Source organism: Streptopelia decaocto (genome assembly GCF_964273445.1).
Source record: "Streptopelia decaocto genome assembly, chromosome: 7".
NCBI classification, from domain to species: Eukaryota; Metazoa; Chordata; class Aves; order Columbiformes; family Columbidae; genus Streptopelia; species Streptopelia decaocto.
Window position 1 is genome coordinate 17319400 of NC_138661.1, and position 20384 is coordinate 17339783.

The window sequence follows — 20384 nt, forward strand, 5'->3', positions numbered from 1 at the left end:
CAGGAGGAAAACATTTTTTCACAGTGGGAGGGACTGAAATGCTGGAACAGAGCCCCAGTGAGGCTGCGTGATCCCCAGCCCTGCAGACCTGCAGCACTGGAAGGATGAGGCCCTGAGCAACTGTGGGAGGCAGCACCACTTGAGTGGGGCTTGGACTGGAGACCTCCAGGGGGCCCTGCCAGCCTCAATCACTCCACAAGCCTGTGGAAAAAACCCAGTCTTGTGCTGGGTTTCAAAGTACAGTTGGCGAGTTATGCATGATGCCCAAAAGCTCTTGAATTCAGTAGGAAAACTGCCTTTGATTTCAATGGAGGTCATACATGACCTGCTGGTGTAATTATTGCGGTGAATTATTGACAGATTGTATCACTGGGTGCAAAGTGGCATTAAACCACCTCTGTGCATGAAGTGGCCACTTAGGCTTCTTGTTTTCAATTTGCAGAAGTTGCTGGGTTCAGCAGGTCTTACTCCTCCTCTTGCTCTCTCTCATGCTGGGATCCTTTCCTTGAGTGACTGTTGCACAACAATTCTGTAAAAACAAGTGTTTGAGGAGGCCTTGACTGGATTGCACAACACGGTCAAAGTTTTCTGAAACATTCTTGTCTGCTGATGGCTCATGTGAGGTCCAGAGCCTGAGTCACGGCCCGAACATCTTGACTAACCCAGGGAGGCCATGGATCACCAGACTGGACTGCTTCCTCCTGGCCTGGCTGCAGCATGAGGAAACCCCATGGCAAAGCAAATTAATAAAACCCCATGGATCATTTAAAAACACCCATTTCATTCCCACATTTGACTTTTTTTCCCCTCCACCACTTGAAATGTCAGATACCAGCTAAAACAGTACAAGATCCTGAGCACCAGGCTCCAGACAGAGGGACATGCTGAATGACTCCAACAGCCTCCACGCTGGGCACCCAGAGCTTTACCAGGGACACCAAAACAGCATCACGTTCCAGACAGGCTGTTTCTCCATGACCCCAGTGCTGGCAGAGCCTCAGTCCCACTGCTGAGCTGTGAGCTTGGAGAGGCAGTAGCCGTTTCTGTCCTGGGTCCTCCAGGATCCCATTGTCCCGTTCCCCTCCGGACTTGCATTCCCTGACAAAGGACAGCTGTGGCTGGGCCCTGGAGGAGACGGATCACCCCTATACCCCAGAGATGAATGTTTAGCAAAGTTGTTGCTGGCGGATTATATAACGTCACCAAACAGGCCAGGTGCCCCACAGCCTCTGAGCAAGCCCTGCTCTGCACTGAGTCCCAGCTCAGGGATTTCTCTCCGGGCAGCTCACAGCCGGGCACAGTAACTCACATCACTGTCAATCACCTCTGAATTCAGGAGAGCCACAACAACCTTTGCAAATCAAATCAGAGCTTTGCAGTTGTTATGCCAGAAGAACATGTTGCATGTGCAATTTGAGAGCCTATGTAAAAGCCCACAGAAATTCAGCTGGCACTCCTTGCATTTTGAAAACTGGGATCTGCAGGTCTGATTTTGGGACTAGGCTGTGGTAAATTTTAGTCTGAGAACATTTGGAATGCAGTGATTTACCACTGTCACGGTTTCCATGGGCTCCAGTGACCAGCAGTATAATCCGTTGTTCCCCCTCGCCCCAAGGTCCAGCTGTTGACTCAGATGTCCCAGGACACTGTGAGATGCTGGAGTGCTTCACTTCATCAATTTGTTGCTTGACCCTGGCCACTACAAAGTCTGGTTGCTCTCTGGAAATATCCAGCAGAAGATCAGTCCCAGCTTCCTTCCTTGCATGTTTCTACTTTAGCCTCATCCCCATCAGATTACTTTAGGCTCATTAACTGTGACTGTTAAAGCATAAAGATAACCTGATGAGGCCAAGGACTTTGGCAGACATATACATCTTTGTTCTTGGAGATTAAAATAATTTACAGCAAGCACAGCAGATCTAAGCTGCTTGTCAAACACACCACACCTCTAGGTCTGGCGCTGGGAACCCCAGTCCCACTGTACGTGGACCCTGTGCAGTGTGATACCTGGGCACAGGTGGTGGGAGCCAAGGGAGGTACCTGGCTTGGAGCCCTACCAAGGTGGTGAGGAGGCTGGTGGGAGGTGGGCCAGAGAGCTAGTCTGGGCCCTTGTTTGGGTGGGGAAGAGAGGTGCAAGGCAGGGGGGAATGTCTCCTTTGGGAGAGTGGGTGCAAAAATGGAGAATTTGGAGAGTATGTGTGTGGGAGTAGGCCTGAGAAAAAAAGAAGGTTCCTAAGTGATGCTGCCCAGAGATTGGACCCTCCTGCTATCACAGCCGAGATCATCCTTGGTATGACCAACGTGGAGCAGGCCAGCCCTCAGGACACATGGACACCGGTGATTATGCTTGTGATGGAAATGGGACAACTGGCCTCTCTGTGCTGTGTGTCAGGGACTTGCTGGCAGTGCTTCCACCGCAGGAGGAAACTGCCATGAGCTCATTCAACATGCAGGTGGTAGTCAGAGGAGCCAAGCAGGGTGGGGACATATTGCCTCACAGCCAGTGTGCCCAGGGGACCCTGTACATGTGCAGGTGAGGGCCTGCCACCCAGGGCAAGGCGGCAGAAGGGTGAGAGCTGACATCCTTGCCATAGCCTGCAGCATGAGCAGGGGAAGCCAGTGTTGGGGAAGCAAGTCTGGCAGCTCCTATGGCCATGGGGGCTCCCTGGGTGCCTGTCCCACTGCTACAGCCAGGAGCAGACAGCAGGGGCGCCCAGGGGCAGCCCCAGTCCTGGGCATCCCTGGGGATGCGAGCAGGCTGAAGCCAGGCAGGGCAGGGCTGGAGCTGGAGCCTGCCCTGCTCAGCATCACCAGAGCAGGGGCTGACAGCCCTGGAAGGCTGACATGGGGTCCTGGGCTGTGTGCTGGGTGGTCCTGGGGAGAGACTGGAGGCAGCAACACCTGTGAGTGCCCTCAGGGCCCTGAGAGCAGCATCTCCTTCTCCAGATCGCTACTGGAAACCTGTATCTCAAGTTTGGTCACAGCACCCCAAGTGCCACCCTGAGAGCAGCGCAGGCTCCCAGCAGGAGCACACTGCCCTGCAAGAGGCTGATGGCAGCACAAGGGAGGGTTCAGCTCCGGCATGCTGCGGGTGTGCTGCCCAGGGGCAAGGTGGAGGTGCCGACAGCTGCACAGGAGCAGAAATAACCATGGATTTGGAGTCAGCTCAGTCCTGGTGTCACATGCTGCAAGATCTGCACATGATGACCTCGAAATCAAGACTGCTGTTATTCACTGTTCCTCATTCTTGGTTGTCCCTTCCTGACAAGATGTGCACACAGCCCGAGCTGGGAGATGCACAGCACTGGCTCACTGTCTGTGTGCAGATCTGGCCAGTGCACTCTAGCTGGGGCACATAGACACGGGCATTTCAAGCCCCTGAAACTGCAAGAGTGACCAGCTACATGTGATACCATTTTACCTTTGGAGGTTCACAAGTAAGATAGGAACCTTGGTCAGCTTGGCCCAGCATTCTTTTTTGAATGTTGATGAGAAGAAACAACAGCAGCTTTGAGCAAAACCACAGTAAAACATTCTTTCTTTCTAATCAGATCTTTGCTAGGCCTCATCCCATGTTCATGTAGCTGCAGTGGAGGTTACTTGCATCCTGCATACAGACAATCCACTATCTGTGTTGGCAGTGGGAATTTTGCCAGAATCAAGGCACCCAGAAGACATGGATCTGTCTTCAGTTAAAGTTCCTGCTTCTTCATTATCCAATCCTGAAAAACTGTTTTCAAATTTCATGCATTTTTTTATTGGTTCAGTTTATTCTGTAGGAATTTAGGTTTGCAGGGAAATTTAAGTCTGCAATGACTGAATGACTGAAAGCATAGGTAGAAAGGAGAATTAGCAAGTTCTGTCTGCAATTTATTAAATTAATAACCTGGTGGGACTTGGAGATATGAAAAAAAACAGAGAAAATGACATCAAGGTGAAAAGGGACAGGTATTTAATTCCAGCCCTTTTTTTACTTTCAAATTTTAATCTTGTTTGCTACACTGGGCAAATAATTAAGTTCTTAACAAACACTTATTTTAAAATAATTGCACCATATCACACATGGAAATAAATATACATTTTACCAGTCACTATCATACAACCAATGTGATTAAAACTGCTGTACATGTAAAACAGATGGTTAAGACTTTGAATCTGTAAGAAAAATACATTGATGAAAATGCCGATTTCAGTGGCAAACAGAAGAGAGAAAATATATTCTTAGTGAATGTATAGCATCATCTTGTAAGGTCTGTAACTACAAGGATTTCAAATGACATGTAGTAGACAGTAAAGGAGAGATGGAGTTCTGCTAGCAGGGAAACCGTCTGCCACTGAATACATCAGACAAGACTCAGTTTATACAAACTGGGTGAACAGATAATGTGTAAATGCAGTCTTACCTCCAGAGAGCATTGAGGTGTGTGCAGACCTTTCACAGGCCTTGTGCACAGAATTGCTGCACACCTGCTGTAATTTGCTATGGAGTAAATGTCCACTTTTCCACAAGATCTCTGGATTTTTCCCACTGTCCATTTACATTCTGCAACATCAGGTGGCTGCCAGCCAGAGGTTCTGAGGTTTGATACTTCAAGTTTTCCAGAGGATGAATGTTCTCCTGAATGCTCCTTCTATTTCTGCAAATGAACTCTGCTGAGAAATACCCTGTATTCAGACAGCATCTACAATTAGCACATCTGCCCTGTGCTGAAGGCCACACTCTGGAGACCTTCTGAGGTCTGCAGATACCAGAGGATCTCATGTGATGATAAACTATCCAGCACTTCCAGGATGACAGCAAACACAAGAGAGGAGTAGCATGGCCCTTAGGGAAAGTTTGACTCTTTGACAATTGGAACTGGTGCGGTTCTGTGGTCTATTGGTTTATAAATAAAATGGAAATCTTTCTTGGTTTCACTCTTTAGCAGGGAGGCTTTGATACGGTGAGGAAGGGCATTTTTGTCCAGCTGCAGCCACTGGTCATCAACATAAACAAAGAGTCTATAGTCCTTGGGATGGGAGACTTCAAACTTTTCAGCACACAGTTGGCTCAGCTGCTCAGCCGTGGTGTCATTTCGGGAAGCAAGTGTCCTTGACTGAGCACCAATTTCCAGAAAAGAGATAGAGATGAAATCCTGAAGAGAAACATGAGGATGGCTCTTATAGTTAACACAGTAGCTTAGGACCAAAAGAGGCAGAATTCAGCCTCAAAGCTCTAACTGCTTAGAGCTCCTAAACGCTCCCAAATATCCTCCAATGCCCCAGTTATTCTGTCCTTTCTCCCCTCTGATGAACAAGTTCTGAATCATCAAATACTTAAGCTAACAAACACTTCACCAAATAATTAGTCCTGTAAAAAAAACGTAAGTGAAAGTTCTTTTCTGATTTTGGTGATACCCTTAGTGAGCAGCCTGCAACAGTTCCCTTTCTCATCTCTCTGCAGCTGCTAAAGAAATAGGATACACAGAAGTAAGAGAACAGAATAACAAGCCCAAAAACTCAGAGGTCTGGCCCAAAAACCCCCTGCCTCACAGAAACAGGAAAGGGCTGTCAGTGCAGTGACCCTTGTAACTCCACTGTCACCCAAACATCACCTTGAGGGCGTGTCCTCCAAACTTTCTTCCATCAGTAAGGAAGTAGAAGTTATGCTGACGAGGCCAATTTACTTGTATCCCGTTTCAGGCAGTAACAAGTGTCGGGATGACTTTCCCCTTGCCAAACTCATGAGGAACAGAATCTAGCTAACTTTTGGCCATAATGGAACCTGTGTGTTTAATTCGTATCTGTGAAGTTTAAAAAACTCCCAGCCTTTTTGGTCAGAAAATACTCAGGTTCCCCAACAGAAGTGAGATTTGCCAAACATTTGGACTGCGGGTTTCCAAACTGCCTTTATGGAGTATCACTGCAGATGAGTAAGTGAGCCATAGGGGTGTGGAGGGGCACGTTGGTTATCTCCACCAGGATGGGCTCACATGTCTCTGATACAACCCCTCATTTGAAGGAATGGAAAACAGCCCTTACGCTGCTGGAGGAGGTGGAATCTTCTGGGGAAATGTGGCATTTTCTTGCCCAGCTGTTTTGCTCCGTGCTACGTACTCTCTATGAGCTATTGCCAGAGCAGCACTGGAGGCTGGATGGATATTTGATGCATCCCATCCACTACACACACATTCCAAGACCTTCAGGGACTGTTTTGACTACAATATGGGAAGCATATGAACCCCTATGCTTTCACAGGGATACATGGACTGTGTCTCCCACTCGGGGGACTTTCCCTCAGCATTCGCGATTTTCAGCCTTCCGCTGTGGACACTTTACAGAACCTGAGACGTGGCCTTTGCTGCCTCCCTGTGGGTGACAATTTCATTGCAGGGCATCCCGACTGCCTAGTCCTGCATGTGGCCTCACCATGGCTGGAGACCCAGAGGACTCATCCCTCCTGCGACCCTCTCCCACTGGTGCATGGGGAGGTCTTCACCAGGCCATGCACAGGATAGGCTTCAAAGCCAGCCATCCGTTGTTAGGTTTGCCTTGCTGCTGGGCAGGAGAAGCCAGGCTGTGGAAGACGCCTGTCTGACCAGCCCTTGGGATGTCGCAGATCCTCCTAACAGCTTTATGCCACCCAGGAACTGCCCCTGTGTAGCTTGCTTACATCTCCTCAGCTTAGCCCAGGATGACCCCAGGCTCTCAGGACATGGAGAAGAGGTGATCCCTGACTCCCTGATGCAGGGATCCAAACATGAAGACTCCTAGCAAGACTCCTTCGAGAATGAACAACAGAACAACAACAGAACAACAACAGACTGCTCTGCAGTCATATTTAAAATTATATCTTTATGACGGTACTTCAGGACTTCCAAATGCATTTTGCAAGAAAAATATACCTCAAATAATGTGTGGGGTTTTTAAGATTCTGAAATCTTGTACTGTATGTACTCTTGGTTTTTAATAGTGATTTGGATTAATTTGGTTTTAAAATAATTATCATATTAAAAAGTAGTAAGTATGGAGAGAGTACAATCACATTCCAGGCTTTTTGCCTAGAAAGTACTGCCGGCTACCTGCACTGATGAGCGGGAAGCTCGGGCCTTATTCAGCGTCCTCCGTCGCTCCCAGCGGTGAATGGAGTCCTGCACCTCCATGCTCAGCTGCCGTGTGACTGTGATTTTGTCATAGTTCTTGATGTGCTCCAGAGCCCCATAGGTGGTGGTTAAATAATAGGAGCCTGCAAAGAGAGAAGGTCTTGTATGAACACCACACCTGCATGGGCTGTTCATTTCCACTTCCATCCGTCTGGTTGTGCCCATGCAGCAGCAGCTGTCTAACGCTTGCACTCTCTGTGCCTCGCTGCAGGGAGTGCAGGGGTGCCTGGTGTTAGCCCAAGAGAGAAAAGACTTAATGACCATGGTGTCCTCCACTCCTTTCTGCCTTACAGCAGTGTCACTGCCCAGACTGCTGAGGCTGTAGATGTCCTAGGAGTAAATACAGATTGAAGGCAAACTACTACACAAACTGCCTTCACAAACAAACCACAATGATTCTTATATCCAATCTAAATCTACCTTCTTTCAGTTTTAAACCATTGCCTCTTGTCCTGTCACTACAAGTCTTGGTAAAAAGCCTTTCTCTGTCTCTACACATTGAAAGGCTGCAATAAGGTCTCCCTGGAACCTTCTCTTCTCCAGGCTGAACAACCCCAACTCTCTCAGTCTGTCCTCACAGCAGAGCTGTTCCAGCCCTCTGATCATTTTTGTGGCTCTCCCCTGAACCATCTCAAACAGGTTCGTGTCTTTCCTGTACTGAGGAACCCAGAGCTGGACACAGTACTCCAGGGAGGGTCTCACCAGAGTGGAGTAGAGGGGGAGAATCACCTCCCTTGACCTGCTGGCCACCCTTCTTTTCATGCAGCCTGGGATATGATTGACATTTAGAGTCCTGGGTTCCCTGCGTGCTCAGCACCATTGAGGGCTGTCTCAGATCTGCAAGGACAAGTCATCCTCTAGTCCCTGGATCTCTGTCAACTAGACAGGGAGCCCAGATGTTTGGCTGAGGGTAACTCCTGGACTGTTCACAGTTGTGGAATAAATCTTGGTAAAGCAGAGAAACGGGATAAAGCAGAAAAAGCCATCAGCCAGTGCTTTTCCTTCAAAAAGTCCCTGACTGCTGTGGTGTTGGTTGCAGCAGGTAATACATAACCAACTGCAGCAGCCAGAGAAGCAGCTGGACTGTGGTAAGAACAGGATTGATCAACAGAGATGGAGATAAGCCCTGATGAGAGGACAGAGTTGAACATGAGGAAGGTGCTGCTTTGGTTGCCAGGCAGCCCCATGTCAGGGCATGGCCCCAGTGCCAGATTAATTAAAAGTGCTCATTTTCCCAGCTGCCTCCCAGGCTCAGCTCTGCTGACGAGCGAGGAGCTCAGGCCAGGGTCTTCTCTGGACAGAAGGAAGGGTCAGCAGCACCATGTGCCTGAGGCAGTGGGCATGGGGACAGGTCGCCGTGTCTTCCAGGTGAGAGATCATGCCAGGCCTGAGTGGGGCGAGGGGCCAGGCCTCAGCAGGATCCCCTGCTGTAACCCCACTCACCTTGGGTGCCAGGAAAACAGGGAGAAAGAAAAATTGCCTGTGAGCTGGGAGGAGCTCCCCGTTTTTAAAAAGTTTCGTAACAGTTGCAGTTGCCTCTAGATGGCACTTCCACATCACACAAACGCCTCGCCAGCCTGCCTGGGGTTTCAAAGCCCTTCCTCAGGGTCTGATGAGCTCCACAGTCATTGCGGCTGGTTGTGTCAGTGGCAGCTAAGACAACATTTAAGAGCAGTATTTTTAGAGCACCATTAAAGTTCGGTGTGGCAGAGGAGAGACCAAGACATTGCCATTTGAATTTCCATACTCAGATGGATCCGATGAGGAAAGTCCCATAAAGTAGGTCGGCATATACCATTCTTTACTGTCTCCCACAAACTGCTGCTGAGATCAGGCTAACAAGCCTGCACGTACCACTTTCTCCATCTTAAATATAGTTACTATCCTACCTCATCTGTCATTCCATATTTCTTCTGCTCTGGGAGAGTCAGGTGTGCCTGTGAGGGGGCCCACAACGTGGTGTATCCCTTCTCTCAGAATCCAGGGAGGAATATCTCCCAGTTCCCCGTGACAGGAATTCATTACATCTTCTTTAAGAGTTATTTTTTCTTCCACTTTCCAATATCTTCATTTCCACACAGTCATTCCCCATCACCTATTGTTGCCTTTGCCCCAGTAGTCAATATCACTGTTGCTATAAAATTCATTGAAAGCAAATTTTTAATTTGGAGGCTAGATTTGAATTATTTTTTGTGTTTACCTGATGTAATTTCACAGTTTTCTCACTCCCACTTTCTTTCTTTCTTTTTTTTTTTTCTTTTGTTTCTGTGCCTGAATCACCTTTTGACATTTAACTTTGAAAAGCCTAACTCAGATTGACTTTTGCCAGTTCCCATTTTAGCCCTGCACTTTGTCATCTCAGAGCTGTCTTTACTGAGATTTTTTACCCCCCATTCCCTGTATCTGCCATTACTCCCAGTCTCCTTTCTGAACTGGTTATTCAGCCAGTTTGATCTGGAACTCTCTCACATTTTTTTTCCCTTTTGACTGGAGAACACATTTCACACAGTCTTTTCATCTTTGCCTTAAGAGAACTTCAGCCAGCTTTGTGTTCGATAGTCTGAGCTCCCCAACCCAGCTGACTTCAGTAACCACCCTGGTAGTGTGCCCTTTTGAAATGAAGAACCTGTGGACAGCATAATCACCAAAAATAGCTTAGTTATCCCAGCAAAATGCTGTGCTTAGGCTAACATATTTTCTGCTAACAATTATTTTCAGCAGGAAAATTAGTCTGTGCAGAAACCCCACACCAATACTATTGCATTGCTACAGCTATTCTGTTAGTGTTGACTTTTGCCCGCCTCTGCACTGTGCTGGGATGACATGCTGTTAGTTACAGACTTATACCTCCATTTAATATAAATAAAATTAGTCTGCTGTTGTTCATCCAGGACTCCGAGAACTTCAGTATTTACCAAAAAAAGTCTAATAAAATCCATTTTATCAGTTTAGAGACCACTTGGTGAAAAATGATCTGTGTTCTTAACTCAGAGTGCATAACACTGTCACTGTTAGTGGCATTTGCTTCCCAAGCTATATTTAAGAAACTAAAAGCACACAATTCCCTGGGGTATTTGTCCTTCTGTAGCAGAGGTCTTTATTCACATCCAAACCCGATATTCCTCTCCAACTCGACTTTTGTTTTTCTGCCTCACTGTGATACTCAGCCAGAGAATGTTGTCAAAGGGGTCACTTGAATTTAAGAGTAGAGTGACCACGAGAATGATGTATGGCCCCAGACATACAAGGCATTTTAAGATGTGCTCTTTTCTCATTGGAATAAATAAAAGTGTCTGCACAACAGACTACAGCAGCAGCTTAATGTTAGGCAAAGACCTTTTAACTTTTCAGCCTTTGGGCCAAAGAACACTAGATGTCTCTCTTTAGGTTACTAATCCAGCAACTCAGTTCTCATTTATGCTGGGACCCTGCCTTTCTAGCTGGTGTCTAATGGCACTGCACTGCTAAAAACATTTAAAGTGTTTGACAATAATTTTAGTGCCTCATATTTGAAAAGCCTGGCTGAAGCTTATCCACAAAGCCTAGTGAGAGTCTTGCTGCCCCACTTTCACAAACACAGAACTAAGTAATGCTTTCCAAAGCGAATATTCCAGGAGCACATATTGTACTCTACCTTCCCCAAGCTGCAGAGCAGGGTCCATGAGCTCCATCATGTACTCCACATTCAGAAGGACTTCAGTCAAGTTGCTGCGGGCCAACACATACATGAGCACGGGTAGGAAGTCATCTGCACCGTACGGCTTCCCTAAGCAAAGAGAAACACAGAGTGGTCCCAATAAAGTCACCACAAAGACATGTTCCCACACAACAGTGACAGCTTCTCACTCAGCATGTCCTTTGCAGACTTTAACTCACATTATCTGAAGAGTTAAAGCTTGAAAGCACCATCAAAGAAAAAAATGCTATAAAGGAGAAAGTATGTTCACTTAAAAAGTAACTAAACTTGCTACAATCCCAAAATATGAGCTTGAAAATTTTTAGTGCACTCCATTTCTGCCAGTCTTTATTAACTGGAGGAAGAGATACTTCATGTAACACAAACAAGAGACAATTCTTGCAGCATGCAAAGGCTGCCAGCTCAGCCCTCTCTTTTGACACTGCTGTCAAGACTGCAATTCAGGTTTGCAATATTAGCAGTGAAGTTGTCTACATGCATTAGGGTTATTTATTCTCTTAGGTTCACTCTATATGTGGGACCAAAGAGCAGAAAATAGAATTTAAGATAGTGGTTTTTAGGACTGAGGACTTCCAGGTTTATGTTGCCTCAGAAAGCAAAACATCATACTAAGTGTTCCTAATTAAAACAGTGTCCCAAGAGCTGGGATCTAAGAGGAAGCATCTTTCCAGCCATGGTGTCTAGCTAAGAAAACAAAAAGCCTTTCACATTTGACTTATACTAGTTTTTGGACTTTGTGTGCAGCAGGTGCTACAGGAACAGATCCTCATGGGCTCAAGATTTCCTGTGCTTGAAACATTCATATCAACAAAGTCAATGATGTGATTGTATATGTGATTTGTAAGAGCTCTATGGGATCTCTGAGGACAAAAAAGGATACATGTTAACAGTCAAAATTATAAAGAATTGCTACTTAAAATAGAATCCAAACTGAAGCTTTATCACATAAACAGCAGAGAGCACAAGGACAAATTTTCTTATTTGAAAGATGCTTTCACTTTCTATCAACATGTCATGAATTCATCATGGACAATCTGTAATAACAAGTTGCTTAACAGGCCTATTTTCCCGACATGCAGGGTTGACCATTCCTCTTAAACTAAGCCCAGACTGCTTTCCTTCCAAATGTTCTCCCTCAGATTGTGGGCAGTTTTCCTCACCTGAGCACTTGGATGTGTTGTTTTCATGGGCCATGTGTGTCTTACTTGAGAACCTTTTACCTCATCCCAAACAATCAAAGCTACCCCTTATGTAGCTTCCATGAAATTATGTCCTAGCCATTTTTGGCCCATAGTCCACATGCCCTTCCATGGTAGGGCATAAATTCCTTTTTCTCAAATGTTCCCACTGACTTCTGTCAAATCTTTGCCATGAGTCAGCTTTCCTTTTTTGTCATTCATAGCTGATGCAGACTCTCCACTGGCAAAGAAAGATATTCTTCTGAAGCCACAAAGACACATAAGATTAGCCCCTAATTTAAAAAAAAAAAAAAAAAAAGGCTTTAAAATAAACCCAGTGATATATTTAGTGAACAGAGAGTTGGTCCAGTTAAAACAGTGTTGGAGGATGAGAGATTGTCAGGGCTGTAATTCAGTCTGTTTCTAACAAAGTCTGTACATGCCACAACATGGCCAATTTATTTAATGAAAGCTGGATTAACACTTTCAATTCTGTTTGCTTTGTTATGGCTGCCTTTAGTTGAATGACACAGCCTTAAGTCTTCAACCAAAATATAAAAGGACTATGTTGTTTCATTAACACCTGGATGGACATTTTGTTTGTCTGTTGTTGGCTTATGTCTCTGTGAAAGCTTCAGCTCTGCGAAGGGTCCAATTCGTTACTGTCATATGCATCATTACCATAATACAAGCAGCTTAGCATTACAGCTATTTAATATTGTCTAGCAAAAAAAGATGACATAGTTGAAACATGAAAACGTACCAGAAAAACTGCACAGAGAAAAGCCTTATTCTCCTTCTGAACCTAAGTGAATCAGATGCCAACAGAGTTAGTTCTGTATAAAACTAGTGTAAAGGAAGATGAAGTACCAAAGAGATTGCTAGGCTTATTTTTTTGCCTTCTTTAAAAATTGTTTCTTTTCAATGCAGTAGTTACTGACTAGTGGCATGTATTCAGTTCTCTTGATTTCCTGAAGGCCAAAGCATTTCCAGTACAATACCAATAGCAGAATTTTCACTTCCCTACCACTCTTTTTCACGACCAATCCACATTGTGTCCACCAGGGCATGTAAGAAAATGTCATGTTCACAACATGAATGCCTATTCACTAGGAAAAAACAATGTGTTTTTGCTTTGTTTTGTTTTGTAGGTCACTGAAAGACCAACCAGCCAATGCAAAGTGGAAACAGCAACTTGAAACTGGACAATTCTGTGTCCACAGGCATCAACTTCTAGTATCAACTGAAATGAAATTTACAGGACACTTTCAAAGAACTCCTACAGAATGTCTCGATTTCTTTTTTATTGCCTGCAAAGTGATTATATTTACAAGCAGGCACTGAGTCAATTATTTTTCATTGCTGTCTATCTCATTTCTATAAGCTGATTTAGCTGCTCTGCCCACCAGCCCTTGTTATAAACCTTTCTCAACTTTAAGATTTCATAGAAATATTATTGGACTCCCAGCTGTTTATACAGCTTAAATATGAAAATCTGATATACAGTTTCTTTTTTATTAATAAACTTAGAGTAGGGATGTCTGACTGCAGTAACAGAAAGCGTACTCATTCTCCATATGCTGTGTGCTCATAACGTGCATAAATTACCAGGCCTCATTTAATCCACTTGTGGGAATATGAAGCCTGATTCTTAAATATCCATGTCTGTAGCTAAAGCTGAATCAGCAGGAACTGTAGGTGTCAACAAGAGAAAGGCAAAGCTAATCATCAAGGGTCTAGCTCTGACTCCATGTGCTGAGCTCTGTGCTCCAGTGTTGCTCAGGGCAGGCCAGGCATGAGACATTGTGCCTGCTCCTTGTAGGCATCACAATGGCTTCTCTCCACTGACTGCAGATGAAGCCCAGGACAGGGGCTTGGGAGGGCCAGACTCTGAACCTCCCCTTGTTCTCCTTGGCAGGCACAGGGACTAGCTTAGACATGTGCAGCCATCAAACCAAGTATGGCCCTGGGATGCCTTGTACCTCAGTCCATCCATGGGGATAATAAATGCTCTCAGCAACTCGAATATGACGAGAAGCAGAAGGTGCAAAGATATATGAAACAATGCTTGTGAACCAAGACACCCAAGTGGCTGGTGCTGCTCAGCATCCTGCAACCCACATGCTCTCTGTGCCATGAAAGGCACCGGGGCACTAGCCACCATCCATCAAGGGGTCACAGCAGGGATGTTCTCCCCAGGCTGCTGCTTCCTCAGTTCCACTTCCAGTCTGGGCCAGAGTCAAGCTCCCAGGCCAGCATGTCTAGCTCCATCTATGGTCTCTCACAGAGGGGTGTGTTTGCAGCTGAAAAGATTAAATCGAGCTCTGACCCTGCCAGTGGTCTCAGTGATGCTGGGACCGAGCTTGCTTGTTCAAGGTGGTGGTGTCCTACTCCAGATATGGCCTGCATGCTTTATTTCCCCCCTCTTCCCTGCAGGATCAGGAAACATTTATTTCATAAATATCTATAAGAAGCTTAAAATAAGCCTTCTCTCCTGCCACAAACTCATCCTATTATGTTTATAGCAAAGCAAATACAACATCAGCTCCAGGCTGGCATGCAACACTTGAATAGAATGGGTATTAATTAAGTACATGATTTAAAGCAACTGGAATTCTGCCTAAGCCTCCATAAAGAAATTGCAGCCTATTTTTAACACATTCATGTTTTTCTTTTCCCCCGATACATATTCTGACAACCAGCAGACAGTGATGATGCACTCTACTCTAATATTTTACAAATACTGGCATTATGTCTAGCAGCAGCTCTACAGGAAATATGAATTTTAGCCTCAGTTTATAGCTGGGAAACCGGAGATACAGAAAGATTAACTGAGATTTGTTCAAGATCACTCGCATTTTCCTGTCTTTTGCCCATCCCATACTACTTCAGCAAGGTTTGGTTTATGGTATAGTTGAATTAAGAGAGTTAATACATACAGGCAGCATGAATCCATCTCAAAAGCATGTTTTACAGATCAGAGGAATTCATTCTCCTTGAAAAATGTGAAACATCTCTTTGATTCAAATGTAGAAATTGCGCTACCCGAAAGAAAAGAGATAATGTCTAGTCCATCAGCCTTCATTAATAGTAACTTAAATACAAATATCCTTTCCTAAAGGTAACAAAGCAAAGCTGTTATGTATAGCTTTACTTCTCAGAAGTGAGATGTGATAATGAGCAGTGTGGTGGGATTGATCTGACTTAGTTTTAGGAGCTTCTTGCGTCATTTCTGCACTGGCTGCTGAAGTCTTTGAGGCCAGTTTCCTTTCCACAGGCTCAGCTGTCCCACTGAGGAGCCACTGCTTCCCGCCCAGGTCTTTGCCAGCTGCAGACACATATAGGAGTACATAGGGCAACTAATATCCAGCTGCTCAGTTTTATAGGAGATGACAAACTTCAGTCTAAAAGCTATGGAGAGAAAGATTGCAATGGAATATATGTCCTATTAATCCTCTATTTCCAAAAGCTGACTATGCATTAGCCATGTACAAAAAACTATGCAACAGAAATTAAATCAGATGTTTTAGGGCCAGTCACCTAGCCAACTCCATTACTAGTACAGAACTGGTTTTGAACTATGTGCTCCTGCTCCCTGTGCAGTTCAAAGATATTCCAAAATTGATGCTTCATAACCTTAGGTATTCCACAAGTTAAAGATGTTGCAGTAAGAAAATTGTTCCTCTGTTCATTCTTCTTGAATCTGCTTAGAAAACATTCTCCCCCTCTTTCAGACTTCCAGCTTAAACTCAGAGGCTTTCCATGCCTGATCTTCCCTGCTCATGGACTGATCAAACTTGGCCTGTTTGTTTCACACAGTATTTCTTCATAAGCCAAGGCCTCCTGCTCCTCTAATTTTGCTTTTCTATCAGTTCTTTTCCACAGAGTGCCAGCTCCCAGGTAGCACAAGTCTGGGAACTCCAGACTTACCATTTCCAGTACACACCACATGTACTGCAGATTTGCATCTTGTTTATCACTCCACAAGTGTCCCTAGTGTTTTTAATAGAGCAAAAAGCAGAGATTCTCATTCTACTCCTACCAGACAATATGTTTTTGACATTTTGCCTGAGTAAAGAAAGGTATTTCTGAAAAATAAATAACAAGGAGTTATTTCTACATAAGATTACAGTTCTTCTGTATAAATTAGCTACGTGCCCAGCTCTCCCTCTGGGTATTTGAGCATGTTTTCCAAATGGAGGAGCAGTCAGAAAGTTGGGAAGCTTATAGTTCCCTGTAAGTCCTGCCTCTTTCTTTTTCTGGCATACAGAGAAAAAAATGCCAGCCACTTTGTGGGGGGTGCGGTGGATTTCCAAACTCTTCTTCATCTATTCTTTTAGTGTATATTATTCTTACTAAATGCTTCTAGTATTTTTAGCAGGCAGGTTACATACTTTTAGAATTTACATTACATTCTTGGAGACATATGTTGCTGTTGTTTAGTTTTGCACAGAGCTTGGAGAAGTTCGATGAGACACTGCAATGCTATTAATATCATAATTGTCCCTTTGGGGAGGATTCACTTACTGGTATCACTGCATACTCTGTACGTGTGAACATCTGAACCAGTATCCCTAAAATCCTTTTATGGCCAATGATGAACTAATCAATATCACCAGTGGAGTTTGTCATGAGTCATCTCACCCTAAACCAAACACCTACATCTAGCCAGATGAATCAACTGAACTCCATTGACTAAGACCCTGTTGCCTGTAATGAGAAGCTAGCCATGATAGCCATCTGTGGCCACTTACAACTAGATGTAGCTGTAGATGAGTCCTACTTTAGCATAGATCTATATCTTATAGTTGCACTTAGCGGTCTGTTGGGAAAAGGGTGTACTGACAAAGACTGTGAACTTGCCTTCCTGACTCCTTGTCATGAATCAGATCCACAAGTTGATTGCCTTCAACTCAAGGGAGGAATGTCAGTTTATACCAGCTGAGGATCTGACCCGTTCTATTCATAGTCCTAGTATCAGAAAATTTTTCAGGCAGATTTTGTCATGTAGTATAAATTGCAACTAAACTGGAGAACTCAGTTTTCCTAAAATTGCCTGATATACATGGAGTCAGTCAACGCTGACCTCAAAGTTTCATGACTCTTTCAGCAGTGCTAAGATGGGCACTATCACAACACAGATGTTCCTATGTAAGCCTATCCCTAGTTTTAAAGAAAACTTGGTATCTCCTGGGACACCCTAGCCAAACCTGGGCTGCTGTACAAGGTTCTCTAAATGTTAACGGTCTCGTGTTTTTGTATGGCTGTGAAAAAAGGGTGCTTTATTTGGTGGTATTTGCACTTTGCTTTGAGATATGAAACCATATTCTCAGGTCAGCTTATCCTACAGCCTAAAGTGAATAAAGACCTGGCCTGAGTTGCCAAATTGCAGTTATCATGTTACTGAACAGGTAACTTTTCTGACAGAGGTAGACTGATTTTGGTCCTGCGACAGAATGAGTGATTAGTTTTGTGTTCTACCTGCTCTGATATTGGAAAAGGGAGAAACTCTCTAATTCAGCAGTGAGTAAGAGGAGCTAAAAGAAGAACAGCCTATTGCACAGGAAGCTGAGTGTGGCCTCTGCTCTTCCTGTGTGAAGAGCACGGCACTGCCTCAGGGCTGGCTGAAAGCAAAAGGGGCCCTGGGCTGCTGCTCTTGAGATGGGTCGAGAGCAGGAGGAGAATTCCTGACCGCTGAAATCTGGTCTGAGCAGCTTGAAGTGCACTCTTCTGCGTACCACCAGCTGGGAATTCCCTGTCAGAAAAATATCTGAGTTTGCTGAACGTTTGTCTTTGCCAGGTGGAAAATCAAAGTGACCTGGTATCAGTTCATCCTGCTGAAGAGGTTTCACACATTTCATTTCTCAGTGGGTCGTACAGGACATTTCACTCCATTTCCCTCAAAAAGAGAGAGAGGAGTGACTATAGCATTCTTCTCCCCTTAACTTATTTTTCTGGACTGTGTTTATTGTGGTACATTTCCTTAATGCCAGGCCAGTTTCCTTCTGACCAGGCCTCAATATGCATCACTGATCACATATACTGGAAAGGGAACTGGACACGCAGGGGTGAAGTCAGCTTCCAACCTACACCCGTCTTGCAGTAGCACTCAGCATGAGAAAAAAAATGAGCTGGCTGAAATAAAGTGCTTTGGTTAGCATAGCAAACCACAGTGAAACCCTCTGATTTCATGAATGCCAGTCTTTTAAAATGTAGGGGTTTTTGAATTATTTCCCCAACCCCTAATTTCTGTTAGATAAAATGACGCAACAGCATTTCCTGCAACAGAGAAATTTCAGCCCTGAGCTTATTGAGATGTGACAGATATGTAATGTACCACCAGCATCAGGAGATTGTGTCTCCTATATGGGTTTTAATGAGGCAAGTGAGTCTTTGATCTATACCAACCTTACTCTCAAACTTAACACAGCTGTTTTGACAAATTTACAGCAAATTCCTGTACATATGTCCAAATCTTCTCATAATACTTGAAGACAATCAGAAGTTCTATCCACCTTGCAGCTCAGGCTGAGGCCTGGGGTGGCTTCTTGCCACCCTTCTGCTGTTAATGTGTCTAGATGGGTCATTGAACCTTGCTGCATACCATCCAAGGGATGACCCTGAGGTGAGGCTCAGAAGGACACAACAATTCCTGTATGGGTCATTCAAGGCTGTTGCCAGTACAAAATAGAGGAGCTAAAAGCACTTTTGGAGATTGTGATTTCTAGAATAACCACAGGTTGTTTCAAATTAGTATCTGGCTTCTCTCCAAATTTATGCACAGCTGGTCATCAGCTCACCAGTATACAAATAAAGCTCTTAAACTGGCAAGGCAGATTCCTGCATATTCCTGGAGGAAGGGGCTTCCTAGTCTATCTGCATAAAAACATCCTGTCTGCAGGCCGAGGGCTTAATGTGTGCATTTAGTGGTTGGCCTGAGGCCCAAGTTATATTTATACTCAGAGCACATACTTCCTCAAATCGAAGAAGTGCAGAAGTGGCTTTTGGAATTTACTGGAGCTTCAGGAAATAGTAACAAGCAGTACTAGCTTTCTACGTCTCCTCCTCAGTTGAGGCAAAACTTTGTGAAGGCCAAATCAAGGGACTTTTCCCCAAACACCTTTCCTAGAATTTACTATTAAGCTGCTACAAGCTGGGACAGAGCTCTGAGGATTTATGGAGACCTGTGTGAAAACCTATGCAAAAAAAAAAACATTGCCCATAGAACACACACTTATAGGCATCTGGGGTTTTTTTTGAGTTATGGAGCTTGAAATTAACCAGGTAGCATCTTATACCGTTATTAATGCAGACAAATTTACAGTGACTGATGAGCCCATTCTGATCAAAAATTGTGTCCAGCTGATACCTAACACAGTGACCATCCAATCTGAATATTACCACATTAACTGTATCATAAACCCTGCTCCTTTGACACATGGAGAAGGACCAGTGGGGGATACCATTTCAGTAGGAGTGCTATACCTGGGGTTCCCTGAGCCATGGAGTCATAGATGAGTTTGCAGGCCTTCAGCAAGATGGCAATCTTCTTTTCTGGGGAGTAGGCCTTGTGCATGGTTGTGAACTTGTGAAGGATCTTTTCCAGCACAATGGTTTCAGGCACACTGGTCGTGACGCCAAGGTCAGTGGTAGTTGTGTTTTGCACCACAAGCTGATTCTCTTTTAGCTGCTGTAAAGATCCGTCTTTGTTGTGGATTTCTTTTAAGTAAGAATCAATGGCTTCTTTTAAAGGTTTCAGGACACATTTGTACAAGGCCGTCTCTGCAATCACTTCTGCATAGAGAAGGGAGAACACAAAAGTGCATGATAAATAATCAACACAGTAGTACAGGTGCAAGTAAAACTCCTACGAAAGCACGTGAGCACGTGGTCAGTTATTCATGCCGTTCTGCATAGCTGTGAGCAGGGAACAGAAATGACATCCCAGAAAGTAAAGGTTTTATTACCAACACTCACCAGAAATCCTGGATAGGCCTGAGATGAACATCAATGTGTGGTCTCTGCCACTGGAGCTGCAGGAAAGCTCCTGTTGTCCTTGCCTGACTCCTGGCTGGCCAGTGTGCCACTGCCAGGCAGCAGGAAAGCCAACTCTGGGAGGAGGTGAGGAACCTCACCTAACCGTGCTTCTTTTACAGCCCTCCCCTTACAGATGTCCAGGTGGGATTCCTCTCATGTCCCTTCTGACATCTCCCTCTGACCTGTTTGAGATATTCACTGCGGGACAAAATCAATTGCATCCTCAGAGTGCCCCTTTCTCTGCAGTGACTGAAACGGTGCTGTAGCCACCAGCTCAGAGGCAGACAACAACATATGGTCAGAAGTTTCTCACCCTTACTGCTCAAGTGA

At 44.8% G+C, this 20384-nt stretch overlaps 1 protein-coding gene across 1 annotated transcript in view; it reads right to left on the reverse strand.

The window, feature by feature from the left end:
• Positions 1-3929: 3929 nt before the first annotated feature.
• RIN3 (Ras and Rab interactor 3) overlaps positions 3930-20384 on the reverse strand; it is a 69788-nt gene continuing 53333 nt past the window's right edge. The window contains exons 7-10 of the mRNA XM_082059100.1: positions 19503-19811; positions 10777-10908; positions 7062-7225; positions 3930-5135 (exon numbers count right to left, since the gene is read on the reverse strand). Of these exons, the coding sequence (XP_081915226.1) occupies positions 4827-5135; positions 7062-7225; positions 10777-10908; positions 19503-19811 (914 nt within the window). The 3' untranslated portion in view covers positions 3930-4826. The remainder of the gene's footprint in view (positions 5136-7061; positions 7226-10776; positions 10909-19502; positions 19812-20384) is intronic.